Raw genomic sequence first — 27,940 nt, forward strand, 5'->3', positions numbered from 1 at the left:
ACTGGCTCCTTGTTTTTATTCCCAAACAGACTAAGATGAGGGAGAAGGGCAAGCGAAGGTGCATGAGGGCATGGCTATAAAAAGTCTGACATGAAGCTCATTAGGCCTTTATCTCTATATTGGTGTGAAATTAACAACACACATAATGGTTTCTTCCATTTTCAGCATTAAAAGCAGCATATTAGCAGCACACATCAGTCTTAATTGATGAAGTGTGCGGTTATACAAGTACATACTGATATACTTCTTACTAGCTCTTCACGTGAGCAGGTATGGGTCTCTAGTAGGTCTTAACTTTAACACGAGCCAGGGAGCATTGGATTTGACCAATTCTAGCCTTGGAAGTTGCAAAGTACAGCTTAGAATCACAAGACTGGTTGCTTGTAATTCTAGAAAAGTTATTGTTTGCGCATCTATGACTTGCAGAGCTTAAATCTGTCCAATCAGGTGTGGCCTGCATCACATTGAGGAAGTTCGAGGAATCTAAATATGTTTATTTGTTTAATTTTTTTTAAAGATTTTGTATTAATGGTCAGCATTAAAGTGTTTATACTAAACACAATCAGTCCGGCTCAGACCAAAGCTTTCTAAAAGGCCTTTTACTCTGTGTCTTTATGCTATTGCATCAAAGATTTTAAATATGTTCGCTATAATTTCCAGGTCAATTGTATCACTAAGAAAAAAATGCCTATTGCACTTGGAACGAAAATAAGAGCAATCAGTGAAGGCTTTGATTTGTAGTATGCAATATTTCCACGGATAAAAAGCTAAACTTATTGTTCAATATTTCATTCTTAAGACGTACTGTAAGACCATCCTGTCACCACTCCTAAACAACCAAACACAGGAATTTAAGAACTATTGAGAGGAAAAACAGAAAGACAAAATGAAGAATCACATCTTAAAATACTTCACACTAAGCTAGAAATACACACAACCTTTTATTAAGTGCTGGAAAATCATTTTATATATATTAAAAACACATGGTTATCATGTTACTTTCGGCATTATTATTTTAAGGGAGTAATATTTGTCCATTTATATAATAAACAAAGTTACCATCCTCATCGCCGCACGACAGGTGTGAGGAACTGATGCAAACGAAAAACACATGAAAAACAATATTCTATTTCTTCACCTTTATAACAACGTGTAGGAAAATACACAATGCATAGCATGACAGGCTTTGTGCACAACAGGAAAGTGGGCTTACACCACTGTCGTTGTCTGTGTGCACATGTGTGTGTGTGGGTGTGTGAAGTGTACTGGTCTCGTTATTGACCGTAGTGCTGTGTGGCTGTACTTTCAGCCATGTTGGGTAACAAAGTGGTCATAGAATTGGCAACTCGTATAAGAAGACACTAAATCGGCATGTGTGTTTGTGAAGTGTATGCAAAGTGCAAAACTACTGCAGACCTGAAGGAGCCTGAGAGGTGTGGAATGTCTGTGGCACTCGTGCGAATGCTGTGTACGCCTTCTGTGTGTGTCTGTGCGTGTGCGCCAAGTGTGTGCATACAACATTTCCAACTCGTCTCCGGAACATGGGGCAAACAGAGTTCATAATGATCATGCATGTGCCGAGGGGCAGCTTACAGTTCATGCATGCACACACACACACACACACATACATACACACACACATACTCAGACAGGTAGGGATCAGGTCAAAATGCAGTTTGCTTAAACGGTGCACATTTCAAAACAAAACAAAAAAGTGACGTGCTCTATCATCTTTTCGTTCTCTTTCTCACACACGACTAATTCTTTGGCACAGGATGTGAGGATGGGGTGGTAGGGGGAGGGGTGGATTGTCTCTCTCTGAGCCTCTGTATGTTTTCTGTTCTCCCTCTCGTTCCTTCGTTCACTTGCTCTCTCTCTCTCTTATTGTCTATTTCGAGAGCTTGCTGATCACTCGGATGAGCGCTCCGTTTTCGTCCTTCAGCCTCTGGTTATCCGCTTTAAGGTCCCCCAACACCTAAAAACAAAAATACACACACACAGATGTTGGATCTCATGTGGAAAGTGACTGCAGGAGGTAAAGTAATAAGAATAATAATAATAATAATAATAAAAGTTATACTATATTATTATAATATTCCTACTTTCAGCTCTTCCTCTAACTCTGCCGCACGTCTTTCCAACATCACTTTCTCCTGAGAGAGACGGGAAAAATTTTTAAATGAGAGATCATTCATTAAAACTCGATCATAGGAACTGATTTACCAAAGATTATCTCTTTACCAGGTGCATTATCTCTTTACCAAACTGCAAAGGTGATGAGAGATTAAAAAAAAAGAAAGAAGAAAAGACTAGCTCTGATCACATGGCTGCTACAGTATTTGTTACAGTATTTTCACTGCAACATCAGTAATAGAAAAAAAGCACACAAGTCTGGTTTGAAAACAAATTCAGACTAATGACTATGCCCGGACCATGTGATCATAAAGCTGTTACCAGAATCTTTCACGCTCATGACTCACTGCCAGATGGTTAAATTAATTTCGGCTCTTAAAACAAGGTATTAAAAATTTCAAACACTATATGTATGTTTTTTAAACTATTAAACGACTCTGCTGTGTTTAGTTAGCATATCTATTGATTCATCGTCCTGCGTTTTTAATGTATAGTTTACCATGACTGTCGTCAAGAATGTAAAACGCTTCCAGGAAAGCACTATCTGGCCTCTTCGCAATGAAAAATAAGGAAGCTGCTGAAATTACTGGGATTGATTTAAGAACTTCTTAACACCATATTAACACCTGGAACACACTGGGAATTTTGGTTGGAAATATTTCAAACAATAAAAAATAATATTAATTATAATAATAAATTCAAAAAAGAGACAGTAGAAATCAGAGCTATAATTAATAATGACAATAAGCATTTCCATACACACACACACACACAATGAAATGAGAAATCACAGATGTGTGGACATAAAAAAATAAAAAATAAAAAATGGGTTGCTTCAGTTGCTCAGGTCTAGGCTCAGCAACATTACGTGATCATTATATGAAGTTAGCTGATGACCTGTATGTACTGAATGACCTGGTTATCACATCTACAGAGTTCTTCTTCCTTGATGGCACATGGATAGTCCAGATAAACTTAATGTGTCACTATATTGCACATCATACTGCTAAAGACGGCTGAACACAACCAAATAAAAATGTCAAAGTCTATACAGAAACAGATAAGCCTTGGTCCTATCATTAGAACATCACAGTGATGCTGCAGTGATCTGGAGCCGGTAGTCCAAGAGAACACGACTGTCAGGAATAGGTTGAATACTTTCTCTCAACTACTAATTAAAACAGAATGAGCTCATAATGGGCATCATGTGCATCATGTACCACCCTGAAACTGCATGAGCAACATCTTAAAAAAGTATAGTCGGATGGCTTATGACACTCGCACAAAGCATGTGATAGTTGGTTCTGGGAACTAAATATGAGGGGAAACAAAAAAGAAAAAAAAAAAGAAAAAAAAAGAGACTGGACTCAAGTACTATTACCCTTAATCTATGTCATGTAATTTTGTGCTAAATTATCCGTGGCACCAGGGTTTCAAAACAAAACCAACATTTTGTTCCAATGTACATACGGAGCAATGATAACACGACTGACTTGATCAGAGAGCAGAATAAACAAATACGCACCTTTTTCTCCAACTCCAAAAGAGCGGAGCAGTCACTGAACCTCTCCTGCCTCTGTACAACACAAACACACTTAATCTTACAAATTCCTGAGACATGGATACAACATGAGGATTAGAAATGTGCAGTGTATCCAAGCGCTTGTTTACCTGAGTCGCTTTCTCCAGCTCCATCCTAGTCAGAGATACAGTCCTAAGTGTGTCCTGGAGTTGAGACTGCAGGTGAGTGTTCTCCCTGGACAACTTCTCAAACAACTAACACACACACAAACAAAAAGACACCAAAGAGTTATTCATAAATCCAATAAAATAAAAGGCTTAATTTCCCTGAAGAAAAAAAACAAAGCTATACCCTTTTATAATCTTTAACGTCTTGTCCTCCTGCCACGAGACAGTCATTGAGAGCTAAATGAGACCTGAGAGAGTCAGACCAAAAAGTATATAAATGTCAGACTGACCGTTGTTCATGCAAATATATCAAAAGGTTAAATGTCAAAGGCATACCTGCTGCTTAAATATCTGTTTGTCTGGAAGAGTGAGAGAAAGAGATCAGCGTGTGACATACACATATCAACAGTGAAGAAGAAAAGTTAAACAGTGATTTAGAGATCCTATCACTCAAACCTGTGGGTCCGGCCCACCGCTGCTCTCCTCCTCTGCGCCCGCCTCGTTATCTTCGCTCTACGCAAAGAGGTCAAACTGTCACACCTCCATCACGGCACTCATTCATTTAAAACATCAACACAAAACTCTCTCTCTCTCTCACCTCTCCTAATCTTTCTCTCCTCCGAGCTCTCGCTCTCCTCCTCTCCCTTGCTCGTTCCTCAATATCGGCCAAAGTGTCCTCTGCATCTATATCACACACACACACAATGTAAAAGAAGGTAAATGTAAATCTGGATTACTCAGAGGCGCAAGAGTCAGTAGGCGGTAAAGGTCACCTTTCCTGTCGGCAGGACGAGGCGCCCCGGGAGGGTGAGTGAGTCCCAGCAGGTCTGACTTCTGCAGGTTTGCAATACGAGATCTCCAACTCACCTCCTATATAAAGAAACACAAATATACACCGAAAAATGCACACGTGTACACACACATATACAAGAGATATTAGAAGAAAATTTACCAATACAAAACGTACTGAAAATATCATGAGGCATAGTAAAAAACAAACAAACAAATAAGAATCTGGATCTGGCATCATTGTCATGCATTTAGGCCCAACATGCCCTGAGCTATCTTAGATCTCAGGTCAACAATCTCAACCTCTCACCCCTTCCTCTGCCTTCTTCTGCTTCGCCTCTTTTTCCTCTTCCTCCTTAGTCTTTTCTTTTCCCTTGCTTTCCGTCTTTATTGTCTTCTCTGCTTCCTGGAGGTCGGTAAGTGTAACACCCTGGAGACAAAACATAATCATCATCACACATGCAAATATTAACACTTACCTTCTATCTTTCTGTCTATTTATCAACTTCACACTTGAGTGCTTGAGTGTGATCAGTGAAAAAAAAAAAAAATCTGTTGAAGCCTTTCCCCTTTAGATGGTCTGTGTGTGTGTGTGAATTTATATGCAGACACACACATACACACACTGTGTGTGTGTGTGTGCATATATATATATATATATATATATATATAGGGAGAGAGAGAGGGGTTAGGTCATAGGTCACCAGTTTAACAGCAACGAACCTGAGTAGAGCGCCTGGACTGACGTGCATGTCTGGAACGAGCTTTCCTCTGAGCCTCGGCCTCTTCGTCACGTACTGGGGTCAGATATGATCTGCACCCACGCAAACACACACAAACAAAAGGCCTTAATAAGACGGCGTACACAGAAAGTGTGTTTACAGTTCTGTTAAATGAGGTTGAAAATGCAGACAAAAATGTATTCCTTAGACAGATTAGGAACTCCAGCTCTATTCTGCTGACCTCCGCCTCTGCTTGTTCTCCTGCTCGCCTGTTGTTGTAGTTGTTGTCGTGGAGACCGGGTCCTTCTTTTCGGACTCTTCCTGAGCTAACCTGTATGACGTCAAGAACGTGCTGTTAGTGAAATAAACACTGTACAGTTTATTCCACAGTAACTCTATGGTGTTCAAGTGACTACATAGAAACATTTCCTGTACATGTAGGCATTCAGTAGAAACCCTTAGCAGTGCCCCCGACCCCTTCCAATAAAAAAACTACTTTTTTGAAATTAAAGCTGGCCAGTTATTAAGAAAAAAAGAAAAACAAACAACAAACAGGGTTTCAAGTTTGCCATTCTGCAAAAAACAAATGTATGGGGTGAGTCAGAAATTATCCGCACTCCAGTTATATTACAGTAAAACGTCTGTCTCATCAGCGCTTTCTGTTGAAGGCTACTGTCTCCCCAGTCGCTGCTGTGCTGGTGTAAACATGTTCAAAATTTCATTAATCATCATTACTGGTAATGAGACATACAAGCTTGTGGGTAAACAGCAGAGTGAGTACGGAACATCCTCAATCGCCGACCAAGAAAAAGTTCAAATATTAACCATCATCTGGAAAATTAATGCTTACACAGTTTTCAGAGATTCTCAAGGGCCAGTATTGGAACATGATGGAAAAAAAAGTTTATCAATCAGCAATGCTTGTTACAGAGAGATGCTTATTGAAGAGCTGCAGCCTAAACTTCAGATTAAACACAGAGGACTGCTATCCAAGGACGTTGTGATCTTGCATGTCAATGCATTACCACACAAAACTTAGGTTTGAGATGATATAGCATCCTCCCTATAGTACTGATCTTTCTCCATCCTTTCACCTGTTTGGTCCATTGAAAGCAGCCCTACGAGGAGAAATATTCACCTCTGGTGAAGAGGTGAAGACAGCGGTGCATAGCCGCATGCAGCTCAGTCTAAAACATTCTTTAATGCAGGAATATGAAAACTTGTTGGAAGATGGACAAAGTGTTGAAAATCAAGGAGAATACGTAATATATATATATATATATATATATATATATATATATATATATATGTATTTGTCTTTTCCAACCGCTAATTAAAATAAATTCTACAGTAGTGCGGATAACTTTCGACCTACAATAATAAAATATTTCCCCAAACTGACAAACTGCTGTTGCATTTATACCCAAATATTGCTAGTGTACACATACACGCTCGAACACACCTCTGAGCCACTATATTGTTGAGGCGGCTGAGTCCAGATGTTCCCTGTGTGGTGACGGAGGTCACTGAAGAGTCATCGAGTTTCCTTCCATAAGATGAGCTAAAGTCAGAGTTATACACAGAGTTATAAGCAGATCATACATGTGCTCATGGTGTGTGTGTGTGTGTGTGTGTGTGTTACTAACCTGCGAGGTAAAGAAGGGTTCTGTTGTGCCGGCTCACTGCCTGACTGGCTGTTCAGCCTCCGTGTGTAAGAGGAGCTCCTGCTCAACCAGCTGCGCACAAATCAAAGAACACGTCTTGTACCAGTTAAAAATAAAACCATGATGTATTTGCTGTGTCTCCGGCGTACAGACCTGCTGGGGTTGTCGGAGACGGTACTGGTGCTGCTGTCGCCGACGCTGAACAGGCGCCTGGACGGAGTCGGTTGCACTCGGGCTAACCTGGGCTCCTGCACAGAGAACACGTGTTTATGTTGGTGCGGGAATGAATTCTCTCTGGATGAAGTAGCTGAGTCGCTGGCTGTCTACCAACAAAGTGTGAACACTCACCTTTTTATCGAAGCACCACAAATTAAAAAAAGTAAAAGGATATTCACTCGTACATGTGCTTATGTAAAAAAAAAAACAACAACAACAAATGAATAGTAATTCTGATGCTTATTCTCAGAATGAACCGGTCAAACCACCACCAAAGGGTAAAAATGCATACAAAATTTGTAACTTGATCTTTCTTTCCTGTTTCACTGCCTGAACATGTTCAAGCTCAAAAACATCAGCAGTATGGTAAAGAAGTGAAATGACAGCTGCGAAGGTTTGTACAACAACAGCAAACATGTCTATTTTAGCTGGAACCCTACTGACAGACATTAACCACGTTAAAATGTTTTGAGTACAGAAATAAAAAAAATTGTGTGGCACACAAGAAAACGCCTACTAGCACTCTTAGCCAGAATAGCCAGACAAAGTACGGTTAACGTAGCTACCAGCAGGGGGTGCTTGATAAAACACCAAAAAATAAAGAGAAGTATGCATGAAAGTGTGCGCGCGTGCGGTGTTACCTTTGTGTCAATGTCTGAGGTGAGTCTCGGACTGGAAGCCGAGCGGGACATCCCGGCGCTTGAGGTGCTTTCTGTGCCCCGTGGGTTTTCAGTGGCCGTATCAGACACGCCTGAGGGTCCCAGAGTTACTGAGCTGCCAGCTTTGCGCAGAGACGTCCTCCATGAACCCGGGGCTTCGCTCACTGCAGGCCGTGTCGGCTCCGGCTAAACACACACATACACGCACAAAATTCCCTTAACATACAATAAAAAGTACTACTCTACCACTGAGAGCAAAACTTGAAAATCTAAATGGTATAACCTTTAAAAATACGTGTAATTAATAATAAGTAATGAAAAGCACGCTTGTGGGTGGATACCAAGTCATCAGGATAGCTTGTAATATAACAGTGCAAAATCAAAACTGAACATATTCTTATTTCCTTATCTGTCTTAAAAGTCCCACTAATACATGTGACTTATACTATACTAAAAATAATCAAAGCTAGATTATTTAAAGGGATAAATAACATTCAAGCCACCATGTCCTGACAGAATGATCTCATGCGTAAGTGCATTTCAGATCATGCGGTGCTGTTTGTATGGGTTTACAGTACAAGGCTTTTGTAAAGCACCTTTTTATTTTGGTTTGTTGTGCTGCTTGTTGTTGTCGTGGTCGTTAAAGAAGTAGCATTGTTGCGCTTGTTGTTTAAGTTGTTGATCAACTCCCTGGTTTTTGCCTTTTCTGAAAAAGAAAATGCTTCACAATTGAATCTCGAACATAATCACAATCATCATCATTAACATCATCATCAACATGAAAAACACCAACCCTGTGCTCTGACACATGACCATTTTAACAGTACAAGTGAAATATACAATTGTTTCCTTTTCTAATTGCTCAAGTGAGGTATTATGTTGCACTAGAAAATAAAAATATTTTCTGAAAGGTACGAGAGAAAGGTTGGGGTTGGACACACGGTTGAGACGCCGGAGGAGGAAATAGAACGAGCAGGTGAGACGCCGGAATATGAAAGAGGACAGGTGGGTAAGACGCCGAGGGGAAGAAGACACACGGGTGAGACTTCAAAGTGCGGAGAAAAGATAGACGGGTGGGACGCCGAGGGGAAGAGGACAGGCAGGTGAAACTCCGAGGGCAGGGTGAGAAAAGGCAGGTGAGACGCTGGGGGGGAGGGGGCAGGCAGTACTGAGGGCTCTAAACGGCGATGACCATACACACAATGATGATGCCCAAGTCAGAGACTGTTTCCATAAAATGCGGTGCTCGCAGGGCTCACCTGATTCAGCGTCGCTCTCCGACTCGCTCTCCTCCTCCGAGCTGGAGCTGCTGGATGCTTTGGACGGGGCACCTGAACGGCTCTGGGTGTTTGACTCCTCCTCCTCTTCCTCCGTGGGTGGAGTCTGGAGGGTGGGTGGAGGGTGCTTCTCTCTCTCGTGCAATGTGATCTTCTCCTTGCTGCTCATACGAGAGATGGACGTCCTGCAGGGGCGGCCCAACGCAGCCAGCCAGGCACGAGTGACATGCAAACCAGCCAATCGGTGCGAGCAACAGAACAGGTGAAGCGAATGAGTGTGCAGGCAGTTTGGCTGCGGTGTGAAAGGTATTGGCACCCCGAGTTCTGATTTGGTGCGTTAACCAGAAAAATGGTCAATATTCTTAAAAAGTATATATACATTTCAGAATGGGGGATCCAATACCTTTAAGAATGTGTGTTTCATCAACATTCTCACATAAAATTAAAACAATACTGAAATTATTAATCTGTACTTTTAAACACAAATGAGACTTCTATTGCTAGGACGCTATTCTCCGGCTCAGTCCAAATTTCATTCGATATCCCTGAGGCCCACCATTATACTCATCTTCGTGTTGGTGTTTATGTTTACACATGCAATTCAAATATTGCGTCCTGTTTTTGTGAGGCCAGAGCTGGTGGGTGAAATAACATGCAAGACCGCATCTGAGTCACACTCCACATGTGCATGTGTGCGTTTACCTGCGAGGACGGACGGGTGCCATCGAGATGGGTGGACTGGTTTCGATAACCGATAGTGGGATCTTCATCTTCTGTTTCGCTGTACGCATCTGAAGATTAACACATGACACCAGGTTAACGCAGCAATCAAACCTGTTAAAATCCCTCCACCTCATCCCTGTGTAAAACCCCTGATAATCTGTCAAAATAATTAATAAAACCAAACATGCAGCAGCCATACGGTAAGCCTTTTTTACACAAATAAGTGCCAGAGTATAGCAAAAGGTAATATAATAAACAGAGTCTGACACTCTATTGTGTGACGTCCTTATATGGTTCCTTATTTGAGGAGTGCTGCCCTACAATAACTCTCTATGCTCTGTGTATGTGTGTGTCTGAGAAAGAGAGAGAGAGAGAGAGAGAGAGAGAGAGAGAGAAAGAAAGCGCAAGTGTGCACGCATGTGCCTGTTATAACAAACTGCTGGCTTTCAGAGTGTGTTCCAGCCCAGATAACCTTTTCTTGAAAGAGTGAAAGTGGTCTTTGAACATAAACCAGAGAGCGAGGTGATAAGATAGCACTTCCCATGTGGAACATACCACACTGCACAAACACGGACACACAAACACACTTACGGCATTTTGCTTCTTTTGCAGCTCCTCCAACTTTTCCACCAGATTCTCATCGGCGACGTCAATAGCAGTTTGACCCTTAAAAAAACGACTTACATCAGACAGAAACTTACGGCAGAGTAAAGGAAAGACAAAAATGATTTCTGATGTGTTTACCACATTATTGACAGCATTCATGTCACACATGTGATCCGCGAGGAGACTGCACGCCTCCTCCTGCCCCCAGTGAGCAGCAGCATGCAGAGCCGTCCAGCCATCACAGTCCCGACTGTCCACGTCCAGCTTACACTTCAGTAACACCCTGCGCGCGCACACACACACATTGTTTTCCTGTAGGCAGAAAAACTAAAAGTGCTCGGTGATCCGTGGCACAGCAAACACTCACTTGAGCACTTCGATGTAGCCTTTAGCTGCGGCTACGTGCAGCGGCGTGGCCTTAGTGTTTGGATGAGGCACCAGGGAACCACTTCCTGCTAAAACAGCCATGACGTCTTGCATCATCACTCTCTCCTCCTCTCTCCTTGCCTGCTCCACGTCCACACCTGACGCACATAGGGTTTGGTTTACACTGTTTATAATAGAGTTTTTATCTACATGTACTTTACCTTTTCAGGAACACTATTCAAGAATGTTTTCCCACTAAAGTTTTAGGATTTGTTTATTATTAATACTGGTATTCTTTTGAAGCCTGACAAGCGTCCAGTAAACATCACAAAACAGTAGGCCCGAGGTCATAACAGAGACAATATTTATATATATATCTGACTGATAAGTGAAGAAGTCTTGGAGGTAATTCACAAACAATGATGTCCTAAAGAGGGGATATTTTTTGGAACATAAAGTGTTATAATGACTGTTATAACTATAAAGCTCTACAGTTGAAGCCATATTGCATAGAGTGTGTCTGTATCTTCCAGAGATGTAACGGAGATCAGTTTTTTCATTATTGTTTTCCTCTTTTTTGCACATCTGTTCATGGTAAAGCGTCTCCCATTCAGTTCGTACTGCTTTTATCCTCCCTTTGCACCCGCCTCACCCTGTTTTTTGATCTCTGCCTTCAGCAGCCTTTCCATGGCATCATCTGTGGCCACATCCAATGGAAGTTCGCCTTCGCTGTTCACAGCTCCGACCTGTGCGCCGTGCTCGATAAGGTATCTGCAACACACACAGTTTTGAATTATTATTATTATTTTTTTTTAGAAGCACATGTTTGAATGTCTGTTCCATCAGGGTATAAAAACCTCCATAGATTTGATACTCTGGTCATTCAGGTCGTCAGCTGACTTCATTTTATTGCCACATAATGCTGCTAAGACTAGACCGGACTATGTGAAGCAACCCCAGATTATAACACCGCCTGCAGGGGTTTACACTATGCATGATGGGTGCATCCAATCTCCCTAGCAAATTTAAAGTGTGTCTTACTTATTAGTCTTATATTATAATAGAAGACTAATATAATAATATAATATTATTATACTTTTACTTAGTCTCACTAACAAGTGTTTATGGCCAAACGGCTGTTTAGTCCCAATCCTGCAAGTTCTCATGTGGAAATGCTCTTATTTTCACTATTGAACACAGCTGTGATTTATACAGTCTGTTTTTTTGCAGTTGACAGTTAAGCAAGGCACTTATTTTACCAAAATCTTAACAATATATTTTTTCTTGCCTGATACCACCGAGAGCCAATTCAAAGTGTTGGCTGTGTTTTAAAAGAGGTGCTGTGCCACCTTTAGATAGCCAGCCAGCCAAGCAAGAGAACAGTTATTTGTCTAAAATAATCACTGCAACGGGGTAGATGAATATGACCTGTATGCATCGACAAACACATTTATTTTAACATCCCTTTATTAAATACAAGTTACTTACTACGGAAATCTAAAACTACTCATCACAAGCGGTTTGAAAGGGGTCAGGGATTCAGATTGTCCCCCCCGCCCCCCAAATGTATACTCAACACTACCCATAAAGCCTTCTGCGTCAGAACACAAATAAACATCAATACAAAGTATAAACAGGCCTTAATATTTGTCACATATACACACACTTCACACACACACAGATAGAAACTGACTTGGTGATCTGGATGAAGCCACAGGAAGCAGCTGCATGGAGGGGGGTCCAGCCCTCGTTGTCCCCTCGGTTCACTTCACTCCCGCTTTCTACAAGAAACTGCACCATCTCTGCGTTTTCATCGATGCAAGCCTGCAGGAATAAAAATGCGTACGTCATTTTTGATACATCATCATCATATATATTTGGACACATACACACACACACACACACACACACACAATCAAATTCATATGACATGATGGTATAATTTAAAATTGTATTTGTATATCACTTTTATCTTTATTTATTTTAGATGGGATTTATCAGGAAAACTGGGATAAGGAATGTTAGGAATTTCTAATCGAAATGATTTCACTCAGATTAAAGAATACACGTCAATGTAACATAGCTAAAAAAAAATTTTTTTTAAGTACTTATGTTTATTTTTCTACGTGTTATTGCTGTTTGTTTGTCCATGTTTCTGTTAGACTCAAATGTGCTCATGAATTTCGGGGAAACTATTTGGGGTGTTTTATTTTTGTTTTGTTTTTACACAGGGTACACAGGCTCTTTGTGTTACCATGACGATGTTGATGGGCCATTTGTGATGAAAAGGTGTGCATGTGAGTATTTAAAAAGGTGTACAAGTATGACATTAGCTGCAAGTTATTTTAGTTATGCCATGTTAGTTTCGCTGCTGCATAAGAAGAAACAAGAAGGCCAAGAGCAACAGCACAGAGAATTCATTTAGCAGACAGTGGGGGAGGCTACACAATATTTGACCCACGGTTATTAGTGGAGGCCCCTTCTGCAACATGGAATGTTCTCCTGACAGATACGCAGCAGTTAAGACTGGTTCAGTGCTTCACACAGGTCGGAAAGCCGAGCTATTCAAAAGCGCTAAGGCTTGCACATTTTCTTAACCGGCAATTTAACATGGTAACAATCAATAATAAATACTTTATTAATAATTAATTATATTTTTTGCAGTTAAAGTTTTATTTATAACATTCTAGAATCATAATCATAACAAATCAGTTATGAGACAAATTAGCCAAGCACAAATAATTTAGACAAACAGAAGGCTGTCGAAAAACACTGCTTGTCTTAGTTGTAAAAAAAAAAAAAAAGGTCCAATACAACACATCACCTGAACTACAAACGCCCTCTTGTGGTGTAGATGTTAATTGGCACATGAGAAATACTATGCAAAACAAACAGCATCAGTCAACATATTTTTTAATTGTTGAAATTCTTAATGACAATTAAACTAATGTTAGCTGTTCAAGACCAGAGCAGCGGTAGACATCTGATTTAATTACATTTAATGACATTAATTAAATTTACTTGCACTAACTTTAATTGTCGAATTTATCTCAAACACCTACATTTCTTACAGGTTTTGGAATATTAAAACTAGGAAAGTATCTTATAAGCATTAAAATGCAGCATAACATTGATTTATACTACTACTACTAATAATAATAATAATAATAATAATAAGTCTAGCAATAATGCAGTTGTGGCCCAGTCACCTCATGGTTCAAGGTTCTGAGCATGCCTAGATGCTCGTCTGTTCACAGCGCATGTAAAGACTGATATTATACTGTATGTTTCTATATCCTTCCTGGTAGGAAACCAGGTGACAAGAAAACATTTCCCAACCCATCACATGACCACCATGAGCAGAACATGCAAGGCAGTTGGGAACCCCTTGGCGTCAATCAAATATCATTTAAATGCTACAGAGTAATCTTGCTGACCATGTGCAGTCCTTAATGCCCATAACTGACCCATTTTATAATAGGTGATGCCATGTTTATAAGGTACAAGGTCCCCCAAAAAGATTGAATGATTATAAGAGCAGATGCGTTTTCTAGCCACTTAATTGGAATAAAGAAAAAATTGTTGGACTAGACGAGTAATTTTTGCTTTCATTTCTGATCGGTAAACTGCACAAGAACAAATCTCTCTCCTACAGTATCTGTGTTTATTTAACTCCACTGGGTCTCTGGCGGAAGAAGAGTCACTGGTTGGCTGCCCATTTTCTATGATTTGTCAGAAAAGATGACGAATGTTAAAAGAAAAAAAACTTTGCATGTAGTGAAACAGGACAATTTGCTGTATGAACGTGCTGACAAATCTGCTGCAACAATGTGATGGATCATGTCGACATGGACCAGAATCTCAAATTGCACGTTTCTGACGCCTCATGGAATCTGTGGCGTGAGGAAATGGCACGGGTTCTCCCTACTGTTGTTATTCATTCTTCGATACTGCTCATTCGTTCTGGAGGCTATCCCAGGTACATTCGGGGCACAAGGCAGGTTACACCCAGCACAGGGTGCCAATCTATTACAGGACAAAACATGCAGGGCTAACATGCACACACCACACACTCATACATCTGTCTTTGGGACTGTGGATGGAGGCCGGAGTACTCAGAGGAAATCCACCAAGCACGGGGAGAATCAACCAACCGAGTAAGCAGGAATCAACCCTCCATCCTGGAGGTGCGAGGCCACAGTGCTAACCACTTCATCACCAAGACACTTCCCTAATGTTTAATACCAAGATATAGTTTTAATAATGCATGTTTTTATGTAAAATCTTGAATTTGTTTACAACATTTGAACACAATCGCACGATGAAAGTGACCCTTTCATTTCATGTTTTGTATCTATCTATCTATCTATCTATCTATCTATCTATCTATCTATCTCTCTCCCTCTCTCTATATGGACTAGAATTCCCTAATTGTCACCTTTGTGCATGCGCTCCATACCTCTCTGTGACTATGCTGGTGACTGGCTTATGCTTCTTTGATTATTTCATCTTGTTGCACCGCAACCTTCTCAAAATATTTGCATAACACTAGCTGATATAAACACAATGATTTGCATTTTCTTTGTCCAGACAGTGTGCTGTAGGACCCGGAATCTAGAGGTACTTCTCATAAAACTTCAGGCTAGTTAATGAATGCTTTGTGGCCCAAATGTATGCGGACAATGTGCCAATAACACCTCTATTTGGCTCTTCTCCAAACTGTTGCCACAAAGCTGGAAGCACACATTTGTATAGAATAGCTTTGACTGCTGATAGTAAGTGGAGCAAACCGTTCCAGCACGACAGTGCCCCTGTGGACAAAGCAAGATCAACAAAAGACACCAGCGAACATCTTCGGGATGAGCTGGAACGCTGAATGCACCCCCCCAGATCGAGAAAAAGTATTTAACTAGCCATCCTATATTTATGACAAAAAAAGAAAAGTCCCCTCAGATCGACTGAGGCTTTCGAAGAAGGAAAACATGACTACAAAGACGACGAGGGCTAAAACAGTAAAAGAGTGTACATTCGAGGAAGTTAAACAGACCCGGAGCTGGAGCGGATGCTCTGCTGTTTCCTCGCTTCCTGTTTGGGGCTTTAAAACGCCTGTACGGTTTTGATTGCTCCTCAACGTACACAGACGATTAAGTCAAAACAAGGCTTCTTGGTTTCCTCTTTCTTGCGTACCATGTGTTAAGATCCAGTCAGAGGATTTCTTATACACACACACATTGTTATGCTAAACTAGACATCTTTCATAAAACAGTAGTGCTTTAACAGTAATATTTACAGGAGCACTGGTGAGTCAGAGAAAAAGGAAGGAAAAAAAAAAGGTAAGACAGAGGACTAAGGGACATGAAGCTTCACTAGTTTTTAATCATTTAAAGTAAAAAATATAAACCATCAATTGCCAGAGTTGCACCCTGGTATAAACCCTGATAAATATTTTCCCCCGATGTCCATGACATGATTGTATCATCCAGTCAGAATGCACAGTGTATTCTTTGTAGAGGTGGAAATATCTGAACAAGGGCATGGGCAGGTCACTCAGTGTACTTGTTTCAATCGTGTGTGTGTGTGTGTGTGTGTGTGTGTGTGTGTGTGTGTGTGTGTGTGTGTGTGTGTGTGTGTATATGAAGCGCAGCGTGAATGGCCTTTACTTTTGACAACAGGCGTTTGTGCTGCCTGAAGAATCTTTTCCATCCCCTCAGTGCAAACTGAAGGACGAGTCCACAATTCTTTTCCATCCCAAAATAATCAAATAAAAAGTCTAAAAAGTATCGGAGTTCTGAAGAGAACAAAAGGGGGGTAGAACCAGGAGGAGTAAAGGAGAAAGACAGAAAATGGACGAGAGAGACTCTGGAGAGAAGAGACGGAAAAATTTAAGAGAGAGTGTACTCCTCTATTTAATCTTTGTTGCCAGGCAACAAGAAAATAACATGGCAGAGAGGAATAGATAGTAAAGAAAAGCAGGGGACAAAGTACCAACATAAAGTATGTCACATTCTCTCTCTTGCTCACTCTCACATTCTCTCTCTCTCTTTCACACTCACACACACGTACATGTAAACAGCCAAAGATGCACTTGCAACAAATATTCAATGAACTGCAGAACTTAATCAATAACTGATACGGTTACGCATCTGCGTAGACTAAATATGGTAACAGGCCGCTGCCAGCCTGAGTGCGCTTCCACCTTCATGCAGTGGCATGCCAGTAAAATCATTTCCTCATAGCACTCAGAATGCTTTCATCTCCTCCTACGTTCATTAGAACCAAACAGGTTCATCACGCAACTCGCATACAGACGGTGACCCGAGCTATGCTGTCAGCTCCGTCCACGTTACTGCGATACAGACGCTACAGAGCAGACCATCAGCTTTAATTTAAGGGTATGGCAGTCCACGCTGTACAAATTATAGCCCTCCTTATGCACCGTCTTCCAGTTTTGGACGTCCAAAAGTAACTGGACGAGTCGCGGCTCTGATTCAGCAGTTCATGTGGGAGGAAGCTCGTAAAAAGTGCTGCATTTGATTCCAGATGTGGCATTTGTATATGGAGTTTGTTAGTCATCTTGGAGGAATGCCAATATAAGTACAGGAGGTCAGCAAAAGAATTTAAAATATATATAAGGTGAACTGGGGTTGCAAACTTCGCACACTATTCTTATCCCCGTTGACTGGACACGCTAACAACGAATAATCGATTTATCGTCAGTTATTACGGTTATGTTAATAGCAGTAGTTTTAAATAGTCTTGACAAATTGGTTTTATAGAACAAATTGATGAAACCTAACAGTTTAAACATAATAATAATAATAATAATAGTAATAATAATAATAATAATAATAATAATGATGATAATGACAAGCGGTGTAACAGACCGCAAAGTTTAACCTGCGTAAAAAACACCACAGGTTTTTTGGATCGTTACATTTTTTGGTCATTCCTTTGAGTAAAATATGCAACTTATTATTATTATTTTTTATTTTTTTTTGCATATACACAAAGAATTGCCAGGTCACACTGTTTAAAGTGCTAGGTACCAGAGATGGGTAAAAATTATGTAAAAAAAAAAACAAAAAAAATAATTTTAAACGCATTTTTATTTGTGATGGTAAAAAGACAGGTGGTGCCCTCTAAACTAGTTACACATTAGCAGGTAGCGTAGCATCCCATGTTCTAGGAGTTGAATAAAGCTTCATCGTTGTTACTCAACGTTTTATAATTGTAACAAAATTTGAAAATATTACATCAAATCAGGATTTTTTTTATGAAATACAAGAATTATGATAAAAGTCGAATCGGCACCCGGGTATTACGATAATATTGTATCGGGTGATTACTGTTGATTTGCATACTACTACTAGGAAGTGCTGAAAAACCACCAAAAAAAAAAAAAAAAAAGGTAAAAAAATATCGGCACTAAACCGCATGCTGTTATTCATGTAAATAGCCTTTTTCACTAAGATTAATTAGAAAGATAGCCCAGTTGCCAAATAATAATAAAAATAAATATCTGGCAACTCTGCTCAGCCTTGCAATTGACTGGGTCTTTCCCAGAACAATACCTTCTTCCTTTTAAACTCTGGACCACGACTGCGCCCCCTTTTGGTGTATAAATTAAGAGATATGTTAGCTATTATCCAAAACAAACATCATCGTTTAATACGTTTTTTATTGGTTAAATTCTTAACGTCAGTTAATCAATTAATGATTAATCATTAACATCTCTAAAGTGAACTGTTTTACAAAGTACACCAGCATGACCTCCAAGAGTAAACGTAACAAAGGAAAGAAATATTTAAGTAAATAAATGGTGCAGGTTGCTTTACCAATGCATTAGATAACATTTTTTAGCAAGTTTGGGTCTCATTCATTCATTCATTATTTTTTTTTTTTAAATATTATATTATGCGAGTTGTGTTGTGATGTTTAAACTTTTACCCTCATCTTTTTTAGCCCTTCACCATTCCTGTTCATGTTGACAAATCTCCAGGATGTACAGTATAGAGGATAAACCGACTGACAGGAAACCCATGCAAACAACTGTTCCAGATCAAAAAAACAGTTTTCCTTATTTGTTTCTTCAGACATTTATTCCACTTGTGTTAAGGTCATAGCTTTGGCTCTAATCTAATCTTCCTCGTTATTTGCACAAAAATATGAGATAAAAACCAATTAGTTGGCTCACAATACGTCATGCACATATTTACACTATCAGGAACAGGAAGATGATCTTCACTGTCCATCAAAAACAAGGGGGCGGGAAGTAAACAGTAAGGTATGAGGTATGAAACTGTACTGTAAGCAAAAGAAAACAAGAGGTTACTGAAGGAGAATTATACTGAATCACGTTTTCTATGGGAATTCCGGGACTTTTTATTCTAAACAATAACAGAACAGTCATGAGAGTAAAAAAAACTACATTTATTTCTCTATATAATACCCTGATACATTAATACACTTTTCCCAGCGTTTTACTACTTCTTATGCCAGAGCAATGATCAAACTGCATGCTTCACGTCTGAAACGCTGGCCTCCTAAGAACTCCTTTAACAGCCTAAACATGTGGAAACGGCTTGGAGCGATGTCAGAACTGTGCAATGGATGTGGCGATAGTTCACAGTTAAGTTCCTGTAATGTGAATAGTTGTGTGTACAGTTCCCACACACAGATGCATCATTTCTGCAAGTTGGTGACAAGTTATCCCTCCATTTTCAACATTCACAGGAATGGCTCCAGTGGGCTCCGAGTCACCTGCTGGAATTCACAGACGTATGATCTTCTTTAAAAGGTTTGCACCATTCAAGTGTTTTGCTGCAAGTCAGTGTCCCATCACTGTACTGTACTAGAAGTTTTCTGTATATCTTAATCGATTTTATGCCTTCATTCACTAGAAATTTCATCATAAGTCCCAGTTTGACTTGAACGCCCCTGAGCACAAATGGAAAACATTTATTTGAAAGCACAGACTGAGACGTTCAAGCTTTGTTTAAAACGTTTTTCACTAGTACTCGGTTGTGTTGTAACACTACAGGTAGTAGTAAGCAAACCCATGTGATACACAAAATGGTGATTTATGAGGCTGGTAAGGCGTTTTCACATTAGGCAACAATTGCTGCCCTCTCCCCACTCCAGCCGTGGCAGTATGCACCTACTTGGCTTGTGACCTGCCATTAACCACAAAAGAGGAAATAAAAAGAAATTTAACTTTCGCACTATGCCTAATATTGTTGATATTTGTGAGAAAATTTCGAGAACAACGCTCGAGTGCCTTCCTGCTGCATCAGCTATGGCTGTATAAGTCAAGGGATGAGTCTGGTACATGCTATGAAGTAGTGCACAATGGGATTTCAGAGAAGAGCGATGGCACTGATGACTTCTACACTAATGTACGATTGATTGTCTTCCATATCTGATTCGATCCACACCCATGTCACTGTACTGAGCCCAAGACCACCTCTTTAAGTGGATTTGGGAACAGTTCCCGAGCCTGGAACAATTGTGTTCTCAATTATCAAAATGAAATAGACTTTGGGTGAAGTGTTCCCGGAAACGATCCCGGGGCCCTAATGTAAAAAAAATCCCTAAACTTCTCCTCTGCAGCAGAGGTAAGGTTTGGTCTTGCTTTCTTGTGATGGTCTTTATGAGAATCAGTTTCATCATGGTGCTTAATGGGTTTTGCAAATGCAAGAAAAACACTTCTTGCAAGAACTATTCCAGAACAGCTGACCTTTGTGTATTAAAATAACAACTGACTTAATTACCGAATTCCATACGTTATTTCATAGTTTTGAAAAACAATTCTGTATTGTTCTAGAAGGTAGAAAATAAAGTACTAAACAAAACAAAAAACAAAAACACAAAATCAGAAGGTGTGTCTTAACTTTTGACTAGTGTTGTTATAATTATAAATAAATAAATAAATAAATAAATAAAAACAAACAAGATGTACTTGGGCCCAAGTATAATTTCAGACATTTGTCGACTTTTAAAAAATAATGATGCCATCCTTAATCGATCAACAAATGAAAAGGACATGCTGAGGGACGGACATGAATTGCAGAGATACACTGGGTGAAAGAGGAGCGAGAGAAGAGTTCTCTGAAGATGTGACATGTTGCATATTACCACACAGGTTCACTCTTTCATTGTTTAATTGTTCTCCGACTTTGATAGAAGCTTCTAATTCTATGAGAGAGAGCAACAACTATGTTGTGGTGTTCGCTACGAGACTATATGTAACGACTCTTCAGGCTATGGAGGCTAGAAAGACAGACTAACTCAATAATGTAAGACCACAAATTTTCATGCATTTACCCTCCAGATATGAATATTTTAAAGTGTTTATACAGAATACAGCATGAGGAAAAGAGAGATCCAACATATTAACCCTCCTCTGCATCCAATTTGAACTTTCTGCACCAAACTAAAAAAAAAAAAAATCAAAGTTCAACTATAATTTAATTTACATTTAACGCCTTTAATTAGATTTATACCAGTGTTTTTCATCTGCTTGTCAGGTTGAATCTGACCTGAGAAACAGAGTGAAAGCGTAGCACCTGGCTGCCTGTCTGTGAATATGGATAAAGCATTGGCAGCACCGGAGGCATTGCCATATGAGCAGGTCGTTGGAGCTCGTCTTTGAGAATCCCAGAAGATTAAGTGCTCTGACAAACAGTGCCATCTTTGTACACAAAAGTGTGTTTGTTTGTTTTTTCCCTCCATGTCATACTTCTAACATATGTGTAGATAAAGGGAAGGGGTTAGTAGGTTGGATCTCAAATGTAAAATGACAAATAAATAAAAGATATTGGTTAAGGTCATGTGTATTTGTTGTTTGTTATATGTAGGGGACCACTCTTAGGCTGGCGTGTAATGTCCGCTGTTCCGCTGTTTTCTTTGCATCCCGAACAATTCTTCTCACAGCAGTGGGTGAAATATTTTGTGGTCTACCTGATCATGGCTTAGTATCAACAGAACCTCTCGTATTCCACCTCTTTATCAGAGTATGAACAGTACTGACTGGCATTGTCGAGTGGCGAGATATTTTTTATATTCTTTTCCTGCAAGTCAGTGCATCACCTCATGATCTGAGAAACTCCCAGACTATTTACGCACAGACACTAATTACAATTACAATGAGTCACAGGTGTGGAAACTTCCACTTAATAGGCATTTAAACCAGTTACATTTTCCAAATAAATGCCAATATTTAAGAATTCTTTTAGGGTATGCAAACTTTTGAGCACAATTGAGTGTGTTTGTGTACTGTATACACTTTTCTTCTTGGCTATGCAATGCACTTTTTTCGATAAACACATCTCTGTCTGGAACTGAGATAAAAGTGTAGTCTGATGGTAAAATGCAAAACAGGTTTGCAGGCCTGCGCATCATCAGGGATAACGCGCAGGATTGTACAGTGACTTCAGCCACGTGTTACAAATCAGAGCTTTATTTAATATTTATGAGAATAACCAGGTACAACCACTTCATGAATAATAATTGGTGGTGAACAGAACTATAGACATTAAAAGAAGCTCTGAGCTTTAGGGTTTTAACCCTCAGCAGTTCCATGGTTCACTCCTTCCAAGTGACCTGAACACAGCTTCCAACCGGGAATAGTAAAGGCCGTCTCCCTCGTTGGTGCACGCTCTGGAGTCTTTGTACACAGCGTTCTGTGAGGATTTATGCTTTAAGAATGCTCTACAGGGAAAGTAAATTTGTTCCTGATTTTCATTACGGTAACTAGATTAGAGCCGGTGCAGGCCTTGCTCCAGCTTCCTGTGTGGCAGAATTCCCACTATGTTCATTCATAGGACGGCACGGCTAATTAGCGTTTCCTCTTCTAGCGAACGCACTCCGGAGCATTACACACTGAGAAAGTTTTGAAAAAATAAATGAACCCTTACGGAAACGTTACATGAACCTAATCATTCTTTCCCTTTCGCTGTGCTCTTTAGTCTGGCGAATATTACGGTTAGGATGTTTCTGGCCCGTTTACCGTTCCGTCTGAGCGAGGATTAATCTCCTTCAGAACATTACAAGTGCAACTTTCCTACATTTCTAGGTAATAAATATTGCATTTATAGAGTATAAAGTTATATTACAGTCTGGCTGGGCTATTGTGTGTATGCCTTTAAGACAGGACCTATAAATTCTCAAGCTGCTGGTTAAATCGTTCGTGTTTGTGTACTGCCCAGAAATTACTCATGCAACAAATATATGAAAGAGAAATTAATATGAAGGGTTTGAACATTCTGGTTAATTATGCTTCTGGTGAAACTGGTTTCCAGAACAACAGCTTTCTGAAGAAGCTTTTACAGTATACCGAGTGTAATCAGAGGCTCATCTCAGTCTCTTGGTGGACGTAAGCCGTGTTTAGATTAGGAGGACTCCTGGGATGGGAACTGTCTCTGGAAGAGAGAGTACAGTGTGTGCTGTGTGCGTGTGTATGTGTGTGTGTGAGCCCAGAATAAGTAGAAAACTCTGTGACAGGATGTGATACTGATTTTGTCCAGAGCAGAGCTGAGAGAAGATCACTCTCCTTTCCATCTTCTCTCTCTCTCTCTCTCTCTCTCTCTCTCTCTCACACACACACACCTTAGTCACTCTTGCTTAAACCAAACATTCACAAAGACTTCTGCTATCTTAGAGTAAAGTGTGTGTTGTAGCACTGACACTCCTCTGGGATGCCAGCATCATATCCCCACGATATCCAAGTGATGTATCCATCTTTCCCGACTCCTCCTTGCACCACTCATGTCTAGACCACACATGGCCTTTTCACAAATGAAATCTGTGCTCGTGTCTCATAAAAGCCACAAACTAAGCAGTACTGACACTACTTTTTCCTAACCCCGTCCTCCCGACTGGCTCAGACCTCCATGCTGACAACTTGTTCCGTACAGCTAGCTTTATCCATGCTGTCCAGCCATGACATCACCGCAACTAAAACCAGAGCTCTGTTCCAGCTCAATACACCATTACCACTACATCAGCGCCGCACAATCCTCCGTTTGTTAGCTGTTATTCAAATACTGGCCTTTGCAATAGTGGAACAATCTTAAAATGAGTTGGATGGTTAGAGGTCACTGATGAACCACATGATTAAACTCTTGTATGTGATGCAGCAAATAATGACTATTTTGACCATGTTTTGCTCTTACAGCAGTCCAACTCTCCAGCTGACAAGATGTACAACAGTAACAATGACATCTTGGCAACTGGTGGATCGCTGACTAGCCAAGCTAAGTCTTTCTGGAATTCTGAGCCCCCTATTGTCGCTCTGCATGACTTCTATGGTGGATTTCTCATTAATATCTCATTGGTGCCCAAATGAAAGAAGAGCCAATAAGGCGACCTGAACATTATTTCTCCTGCTTAAGTTTCTTCTGCTGTCCTCCCGCTAAGCTGCATTCAAACACATTTTTCATTTTCCAACCTTCTACCCGCCTCATTGGAGCATTGACGCTAATTCATCTGTTTAAAGTCAGAAATCAAATAAATACTTACTGAAGGCTGGAGGCAAATTGGAATTTTAAAGTTGTCTGGTTAGTGTTTTATTTATTTATTTAGGGATACTTCATTGTCACCCTGTATTTAGCAATTTAAAATATAAACATTTCAAGCACTGCTTAAAAACCTTAAATCATTGTGTTATTTCTTGTTTTTTACTTTTCACTATGCGTGCTGCCATCTTGAAGTGACCTCATGGTCCCGCAATTTCCCCCACAATTTTCCAGGTAGAAATTACATGTTGGAGAGCCATTCAAACAGATTTCTCCTATTAGAAATTTAGAAGCATTCCACTTCCCACTTGGTCACAAATGTAATGATGTCATTTCTCACTTCAGTTGTGAGGGGTGCGAGGTTGTAATGCAAGTGTTTCAGAGCAGGTAAAGCTCATAAACAGCTACACAGTTTTACAGTCACAGGCTGAGTGACTACTGCTTCCACATTAAAGTTTAGCACCCCTAGCGGAAAACTAAATCCAACACTTCGATGCAGCAAGGAAATAGAATTTCCAGTTCTTTACCCCCAGTGGATATAACATCGTAAGTGTTTCGAATTGCTAGCTGATGAGGTCATACAGTCATAGCATATATAAAGCACATGCAAAATGAACAAGATAAGCTCCACACAACGGGAGCTATTCCCTATTTGGGAATTCTAATTAGCCTAATCTGCATGTCTTTGGACTGTGACCCCATAAAGCACAGGGAGAATATGAGAACTCAACACACACAGACCCGAGGTGGAAATCGAACCCTTGACCTTGGAGGTGTAAGGTCACAGTGCTAAGCACTTCGCCATGTTGTTATTGTTGATCTTTTGGCTGCTCCTGGCAAGGGGTCACCACAGTGGAATATCCAGTCGGCACCACAACTTGGCACAGGTTTTACGCCGGATGTCCTTCCTGACGCAACCATCCCATTTTATCCAGGCTTGAGACCGGAACTGCATCCAGTGGCTGGGGGGGTTTGGACACTGGCTAGGAATCGAACCTGAGCCTTCCGCATGTCAGGCGAAACACCACTTCGCCATACCGCCTAATAAATGATTTATATACATATATTACTCAGATGTCCACTAGGGGCACTAAACAACTAAGTGGTCCATCTCTACAAACAACTCGCTAAAGTTAGTCATACGTCAGATAGCTCTGATCACTGCTGAAGATCACTTTCTCAAAAATAAAGTTTAGTATGATCACTGTTAAACATTTTAAACAAGTGCTAAGTTTGTATACCAACTCATTTAAAGTCAATACTGATTTAGCATGAATTTATGTCGCTTTATAAACACCACCAGGGGAAGGAACAAGTAATTAACATTTCAAGTTATGCATTTTATTAATTGCATTTTGCGAATCACAATTTGCAGCCTCGCCTTGAACACAGCGCTAGTCCTCCCTGTGACGTCAGGGAGGCACTCAAGCAGACATCTAACAGGAATAACAAGAAATGAACACCAGCCTAGAAAGCAGCACCAGGATTTCTGAGCACAACAGAAGTATTCAAGGTGAAACTAATATAAGATGCTTTATGGTGGACTTCTCACTTAATTACAAGTTTGACTGCTTTGTATGGCAAATAAACAGTCTATACATACACATTAAATGCTTTTATTTAATCATACACAAGAAGGTTTGGTAAAGCTTGTTTAATTTTGAGAGGGCAGGGACAAGAGGAAGAGACTAGCTTCTAAGCTATGCCACAGCTATTCTTGTCAAACGCCCAAAAAAGAAACAGCTCTCCTGAAGAAAACTCCCAACTTAAGTATTTGTCGTTTTATATAATTTTTTTTTTAGCTAGAACATGTCGAAAATAGTTTTTTTTTTTTTTATTGTTCGTGAGGGGGAAAATTAAAAATAAAAAAAAGGAGTGAAAGCCTGGTTTGTGTGGAAGTCGAGTAAAGCTCGAGTGTGAGCAGGAATGCGCTGAGGGTGGATCAGGACTTCACTGCTTAACCTTTAAACACTCACACACATATACATACTGTATCTACACATACTGCAGTGGCTTTTCTCTCAATACTAATACAGCGCAGCGACGTTCAACAAGTGTTTGTTTCTCAAAACTCATTGCTACCACACACAAACACACACACACACACACAAACACACTTTTGGAAACACAGTAGCCTCCAGCTCGCGCCATGTCCCGCAGTGAGAAGGAGCAACTTTGTGTCAGTGAAGGAGGAAATGCATTAGTGTGTGTGTGTGTGTGTGAAGTTGTGGTGCTAACCTGGTGCAGCGCTGTGAGCCCGTCCACGTTTGCGTGGTTGATGTCCGCTCCCTGCCTCAGCAGCTCGGCCACCTCGTCCCGGTCCCCGGCCGAGCAGGCGGCCATAAACACTGCGCCCTGAGCGAAGCGCACTTTGGCCGACTTCAGAGCCCGAATGCGCGCCTCCGCGCCGGTCATGTCCGTCTCCGAACCCTGCCACCGCCGCAGCTGATCCTGCCGCCGCTGCTTCGCAGCTTCGGACCTGGAACGGTCAGTGGCCGCCATCTTCCTCCGTCTCTCCCGGCAAATTCAATTTATTCAGCGCTCAGTGGGCGGGAGAGAGGGAGAGAGAAGAGATGTGGACGGCTCCGAGGACGGGACACACTCTCTCACTCTCTGACACACACACACACACACACACACCAAAGGCCCTGAATCTGCTCGAGACATGAGTGTTCCCCCTTCCGGAGACGTGAACGCACTACAAACGCTGTCTCGAGTACACCACACAAGCTACATACAAGTCTCTTGTTACTGTCCTGCATGTGTTTATACAGCTATCTAATCAGCCAGTCGTGTGACGGAATGAGTTTACAGGTCAAGAGTCGATATCCACTGTAGATCAAACATCTTGAAAAAAAAATAGGTGTGATCTTCATGACTTTGACCGTGTCAAGATTATTTTCCAGGGGATTTGTTGTTGGAGGCTCAGGTAGACTGGACTCCATTTTAACTTAAAGACATCAACTGTTATATTGAACTTCCAGTCTCCTAACACACATTATGATAGCAGATCAATCGCTGCTATTTGTTTCACCCAAATCAGGATGGGTTCACTTTTGAGTCTGGTTTCTCTCAAGGTTTCTTCTTATTGTCATCTCAGGGAGTTTTTCCTTGCCACTGTCACAGATACCTTTGGCTTGCTCAATCTTATCATTTTGATTCATACACATTCACATTTCATACAAACTTCCATAATTTATTTTGATTGTGTAAAGCTGCTTTACAACAATTACAATTGTTAAAAGCGCTATACAATTACATACATACATTTATACATTTACATATACATTCAGTCGGTTAAGGCTGTGGGTTACTGGGTTACTGATCGGAAGGTCGGGGGTTCGAGCCCCAACATCGCCAAGCTGCCACTGTTGAGCCCTTGAGCAAGGCCCTTACCCTATCTGCTCCAGGGGCGCTGCAAGATGGCTGACCCTGCGCTCTGACCCCAGTTTCCTAATTGGGATATGCAAAAATGGGGCAGTGGTGGCTCAGAGGGCTAAGGCACTGAGTTACTGATCGGAAGATCAGCGGTTCGCTCCACCAGGTTGCCACTGTTGGGCCCTTAAACAAGGCCCTTAACCC

The 27,940-nt window shown here is 40.7% G+C and overlaps 1 protein-coding gene across 2 annotated transcripts; it reads right to left on the reverse strand.

Annotated features, from left to right (window-relative positions):
- Positions 1 to 100: 100 nt before the first annotated feature.
- zmp:0000001167 (protein phosphatase 1 regulatory subunit 12A) lies at positions 101 to 26,981 on the reverse strand. 2 transcript variants are annotated; one of them, XM_053482674.1, is made up of 25 exons: positions 26,597 to 26,981; positions 12,538 to 12,668; positions 11,497 to 11,615; positions 10,846 to 11,002; positions 10,617 to 10,761; positions 10,464 to 10,538; positions 9,852 to 9,940; positions 9,132 to 9,310; positions 8,469 to 8,578; positions 7,855 to 8,058; positions 7,151 to 7,245; positions 6,980 to 7,069; positions 6,796 to 6,894; positions 5,575 to 5,664; positions 5,335 to 5,425; positions 4,922 to 5,041; positions 4,596 to 4,692; positions 4,421 to 4,506; positions 4,279 to 4,335; positions 4,159 to 4,181; positions 4,007 to 4,070; positions 3,805 to 3,909; positions 3,659 to 3,709; positions 2,103 to 2,153; positions 101 to 1,975 (listed from the first exon to the last, which is right to left on the reverse strand). In XM_053482674.1, the coding sequence occupies exons 1-25, from the start codon at positions 26,858 to 26,860 to the stop codon at positions 1,889 to 1,891; spliced, it is 2,679 nt and encodes an 892-aa protein (XP_053338649.1). In that variant the 5' UTR covers positions 26,861 to 26,981; the 3' UTR covers positions 101 to 1,888. The 2 variants fall into 2 exon arrangements, with proteins under 2 accessions (XP_053338649.1, XP_053338640.1); XM_053482665.1 differs by having other exon boundaries at positions 9,132 to 9,334.
- Positions 26,982 to 27,940: the final 959 nt, after the last annotated feature.

The sequence above is a fragment of the Clarias gariepinus genome, chromosome 2 (genome assembly GCF_024256425.1).
Source record: "Clarias gariepinus isolate MV-2021 ecotype Netherlands chromosome 2, CGAR_prim_01v2, whole genome shotgun sequence".
Classification (NCBI taxonomy): Eukaryota; Metazoa; Chordata; class Actinopteri; order Siluriformes; family Clariidae; genus Clarias; species Clarias gariepinus.

What these genes read in the sequence shown, in the direction of transcription:
- zmp:0000001167 (XM_053482665.1), bottom strand. Translation starts at nt 26,860, where the DNA reads ATGGCGGCCACTGACCGTTCCAGGTCCGAAGCTGCGAAGCAGCGGCGG. An exon ending in AGTCCAGGCGCTCTACTCAG is followed by an intron (nt 5,042 to 5,334) that starts GTTCGTTGCTGT and finishes TTTTGTCTCCAG; the next exon opens with GGTGTTACACTTACCGACCT. An exon ending in GGAGAGAAAGATTAGGAGAG is followed by an intron (nt 4,336 to 4,420) that starts GTGAGAGAGAGA and finishes CTCTTTGCGTAG; the next exon opens with AGCGAAGATAACGAGGCGGG.